The sequence below is a fragment of the Mustela lutreola genome, chromosome 7 (assembly GCF_030435805.1).
Source record: "Mustela lutreola isolate mMusLut2 chromosome 7, mMusLut2.pri, whole genome shotgun sequence".
Taxonomy (NCBI): Eukaryota; Metazoa; Chordata; class Mammalia; order Carnivora; family Mustelidae; genus Mustela; species Mustela lutreola.
This window is the reverse complement of record NC_081296.1, coordinates 58,914,674-58,920,078: the sequence shown is the minus strand read 5'-3', so window position 1 is coordinate 58,920,078 and position 5,405 is coordinate 58,914,674. Positions and strand designations below refer to the sequence as shown.

Below are 5,405 nucleotides of genomic sequence, written 5' to 3'. Positions count from 1 at the left end.
GTATAAAATGACATATTTTTAAAAAGTGCTAGAACAGTTGAAAAAAATGGAAGTTAAAAAAATTTAACAGAGAAATGGAATATCTAAGAATCAAATGATATTTTAGAACTGAAAAAGCAACGTAAAGTTATGAATGTAAGTAAGAGGCTTAAAAACAGTGAACACAAAAGAATCAGTGAATTCAAAGACAAGTCAGTAAATAGATAATATCCAAACTGATGTACAGAGATATAAAATACAAAAAAAAACCTCAGAATGTATATGTGTGTACACACACACACACATACACACACTCACAGAAATAGTTATTTTATATAAGGGTTTGTGTTTCAGACTCTATTTTGGGATGTTTCAAAGTACACAAGACCATGTTACCTTTACTGGCTCTTTGGCCCCGGGGAACCTGTTGCCACTGCTTATCTTGGGAGTGAACATGTTCGCTTGCACACTGGCTGGAGCAGCAACTGCTGGAGGCCAGTGTGGGGAGGCTCAAGGTCTCCCAGGCTCCCAGAGTCTTCAGAGGTTTAGTGATATTGCATGCAAAATGCCTGCAAGGATGGCCTGCTGGTAGGTGCTCCAGCTAGAAGCAGCATCTTCGGGGCCCAGATCCTGTGTATTATTCTTAAGACAGTAGGGAAGAGACTGCTGAAGAATGCTTTTCAGTGCAAAACAATGAATGACTGCCTAGAAGTCTCAAGAAAACACTATTCTCCAGCCAAAAGATCTTCATATATTTCAGACCTTTCCTGTGGCTTTGGTCCTGTGTCAACATTCTACTGAAATTGATGAGTTTCTACTCAGATAAGGAAACTAGATGAAAGAGTACACTTTAAATAATAATGGGCTGTTTCTTTTGGTAAAGTATTTTTATATTTAAGACCCGCAAATGTGAGAAGCATTTGGGTGGCTCAGTCGGTTAAGTGTTTAACTCTAGGTCTCAGCTCAGGTCCCAAGTTCAAGTCCTACATGAATTCAAGTGCCTACAGGCAGTCATGAGACTCTTTAAGAAAAAAAAAAAAAAAAATTCCATGAAATGTACCTCTGTCTTAAGGGATTTACTATTGTTTTTTGTTGCTCCTAAGATTTTTATAACCTAACAGAACTTGTTCTTTCTTCATGAATTTACAGTTTTTAAATGAAGACAAGCAAGTATAAAACTGTGAGAAGAATAAGCTTTATTAATCAAATGATATCTTGATTTTTCTAAATAAGAAGATTGTTTAATTTGTATCACTAAACATGGGAGCTGTGTCTTAGCAAACGTGTTTGGAAAGATTCATGTTGTGTTTAGATTACTTTATCCTGTGTACAAACCGGACTTAGTCTATGTCTTCTTAAGTTCCTCTACTTTACCCTTGTGGTTATACTTTAAAAAAAAAATACTACATTATTTCATGTCTTAAAAAAAGTGTTTTAATGTGATCATCAGAACATGCAAATAATTAAACACAAAATAATGTGAAAACATGACAACCTAAAGGAATTCTTAAGTCACAAGTGTTTTACTTTGATGAGGTGCCTTTGGTTTAACTTGTGACAATTTTAAAAGGATCCTTTTTGTTTATAATAATCTTTGATGAGTTTGGAAATAAAATTTCTGCTTAATACATCATTTAAAAAATATGAAATTTGAAGTGTATCTGGGTCCGTGGATTTCAGATAAAAAGATGTAAATTTGCATACCTTTTTGTGGCATACAGTAGGAAGAATTCTTAAGTTATTGATATGGGGCCTCGAGGGAATGGTTGAGAAAGAATACTTGGTATGTTTTTGGTGCAAAAAGTTGCTTTTATTATAGCATGGGGACAGGACCCATGGGCAGAAAGGGCTGAACTTTTGCTGTCTGAAGCTGATTGTTATATGCTTGGTGCCTGAGGGAGAGGGACACACAAGGAGTGTTAAATCACAAATGTTTTCTTTGAATTTCTACTCATAAACTACTTGTGTGAGATTTCTATGGTGCTTATCATTCAGCTCAATTTTAACTATCAGTGAGATGTACAGGCAGTCGTGAGACCCTATAAGAATGGAGCAACTAGCACGTATTTGATTCTTATTGGAGCTATATAGGCTACAGATCAGCCTTCTGGGTTAAAGGTGAACATTCTTCTGCTCCCATCCCTCTTCAGTTATGTTATATGTAGGAATGAACAATGCACAAACTTATTATATAGCCCAGTTGCTTACAAGCTATCTGAACACTGAAATGAATTAAATGGATAATTTATTCCAAAATCAGACTTTTGGGCCTCACTTTCATAACACTTTTCCCTGTTTTTATCTGATATAGATCATGAACTTTTTAACCCATTTACAAATAAAAAGAGAAGAAGCAAAATTCCCAAAGGTTGTTAGTATATCCATCTCTGTATTTAATTTAGCACATCTTCTGATAATAATTACACAAATAGCTAAAATATTATGTTGAGGGGACAACACTCTCATCAGATTATAATTATGATGCATTGCTTTTCTGAGTATGAAAAGAAATACTTAATTATTACCTTTACAGCTGTCTTTCCAAATAAGGTAGCTAAATGTCAACTGAGAGACTATTTATCCCTTAATAAATATAAAGAACAATATTCAGTGCACTGACCTATTGACCAAAATTTAAAGATCTATGCGAAATGCTTTGCTCAAAGAAATGCTTAGCATAATAGAAAATTTTAAGTTGTTGAAATAGCAGCACAAATACTAGTAAGTAACATTAACTTGTTATTAATTTTAAGTCATTTTTGTGCACAACCAAAATCAGTCATAGAGATTTTCCACATTTTCCAGACAGGAAATCATTTTGCATTCCGTGATCAACAAATGATTATGGAATATGATAGAATTGTCATAAAACTTTTATCTGGAGATACACATGATTTCCTTATGTGAATGGGGGAATGCTTCCCAGTCCCAAGCAACAGGAAAGGGTAATTTAGAGATTCTGATACCGTGAGACCCCAAAATACTGAAATCCATATGCTAACATCATAGTCTCTTAATGGCATTTTTAATTTCTTTGTTCCTTAGAGTATAAATAGCTGGATTTAGGAGAGGTGTGATCTCTGCATAAAATACAGCAAGAAACTTGTCCATCCAGGTGATGCCGAGTGGCCACAGGTAGATAAAGATGCAAGGCCCAAAGAATAACACTACCACTGTGATGTGGGCAGCACAGGTAGAGAGAACCTTGGATGCCCCATCCTTAGAGTGAAGGCAGATGGTAAACAGAATATAAGAGTAAGAGATTAACAACACAATGAAGCAGATGGTTGCCAGAACCCCACTGTCAGCATTTTTCCACATTTCTAGAATAGAGGTGTCTGTGCAGGCTAGCTTGATCAACAATGGAATATCATAGAAAAAGCTATCCAGTTCCCTCAGTCTACAGAAGGGCAGTTTTATAATCATAGCTAGCTGGCTTATTGAATGCGCAAACCCAACGATCCGTGATGTCATCACTAACCCAATGCACATTTGCCTGTTCATGATGCTGGAGTAATGAAGTGGCTTACAGATGGCTACATGATGGTCATAGGCCATTGACACAAGGAGCACCATCTCACCTCCTCCAAAGAAATGTCCAAAGAAAATCTGACACATGCAGCCTTCAAAGGAGATTATCTTGTTTTCCTTGAGAAAGTCTGTGATCATTTTAGGGGTAGTGACTGAGGAAAGGCAGAAGTCAATGAATGGAAAGATTGGCTAACAGGAAATACAATGGGAAGTGGAGATGAAAGTCAACAATAATTAGGAGCATAATGAAGATGGTACCTAAGATAATGATCAAATAAAGTGAAGAAAATATCGCTAGAAGGAAGGCCTGGAGCTCCCATGAACTACAAAGCCCCCAAATAATAAATTCAGACACCACAGACTGGTTTACTTCTTCCATTTCGTCTAGTTTGTTCTAAATTTATCTGAAGAAAAGACAGGAGATCAGATTTTCTGAATAAACAGTTTGTGAATCAAGATTTCTTATACATTGCTGATGGAAGTGTATACTAATATAATCAGTCTAGAAAAATGTTGGCCTTATCTTGTAAAGTTCAATGTTCACGAATTCTGTGGTTCATCAATTTCATTCCCATTTCCATAACCCAAGATAAAGTCTTATGAATGTACAGAAAAAGAAGTGTAATAATCCCCATAAGTAATACAATTGAATATTAGTCAGAACCATAATAAATTATAATTATAAAATGATATAGCTGTATCTTAGACATAATAGTGAAAGTAAAGTCCAAAATGGATCCACTCAGCACAATTTTTATAAAATGAAAAGCAATAGAAAAATAACAGTATACATTGCAGGAACTCATACAAGTGGTTAAAACTATGTACAGAAAGAGAAGTTGTAAGATGTAAATAACCTCAAGTAAAGGGAGATGAAAAGTCAGCATAAAGATGAGCACATAAGCAGTTGTATGTTATGAACAATTCTTTAGATCTTGTATTTTTAGATCATGTTTTCATCAGTATAATTTTACCATTAAATAAACAAGCAAGTAAACACAAAAATGTGCTTGCAAAAATTGTTAGGCTGTGTTATAAATCAAGAATTATGGTCAATTTGGGGTGTGTGGCTCAATTAGTCAGTAGAGTATGCAACTCTTGATCTTGGAGTTGTAAGTTCAAGCCTCACAGTGAGTGTAGAAATTACTTTAAAGTAAATTTTTTTTTTTTTAAGAATTATAATCACTTCAATGCTATAGACCTAGGTAAATAATATTTTTTCTTTTTTTTTTTTAAGATTTTATTTATTTAATTTGACATACAGAGATCACAAGTAGGCAGACAGGCAGGCAGAGAGAGAGAGAGGAGGAAGCAGGCTCCCTGCTGAGCAGAGAGCCTGATGCGGGACTCGATCCCAGGACCCTGAGATCATGACCTGAGCCGAAGGCAGTGGCTTAACCCACTGAGCCACCCAGGCACCCTAAATAACATTTTTTAAAATGACATTTTGTTGTGTCAGGTCTGTATGTTAGAAAAATAGTTTCTATTTATAAATTTGAAAAACTGAAACAATGTTCAACATTATTGAAGGGCAATTTTTTAATGAATAAATGGATGAATCAATCAGTTTTTAAAATGAGATATTAATACTATTTTTGCCAAAATGATAGAACTTATTCACTAATGAACATATTTAGCTGAGTACAAAGCAGATAACCTATCAAAAAGAAGATAGTTAAAAATTATTAAAGAATAAATGTTCCAGGGATAAAGAAAGGATTAAATCACGAACAACAAGAAGAAATTGTTCTCTATTCATGAAATTCAAAGCTTACCTAACCTGTGAGAAATTACTTACAGCCTGAAGTATACCTCAGCCATAGTGAAACCTGAAGTTTAGTTTGAATATCAAACTCTAAACTGTGTTTGAAAGCCATTCTGCCAGACTTGGTATA

The 5,405-nt window shown here is 34.8% G+C and overlaps 1 protein-coding gene across 1 annotated transcript; it reads right to left on the bottom strand.

The window, feature by feature from the left end:
• Positions 1–2,982: 2,982 nt before the first annotated feature.
• On the bottom strand, positions 2,983–3,889 carry LOC131835309 (olfactory receptor 4K3-like). The gene is given in 2 exon segments (XM_059179671.1): positions 2,983–3,687; positions 3,689–3,889. Coding segments are annotated over 2 exon segments (906 nt in total).
• Positions 3,890–5,405: the final 1,516 nt, after the last annotated feature.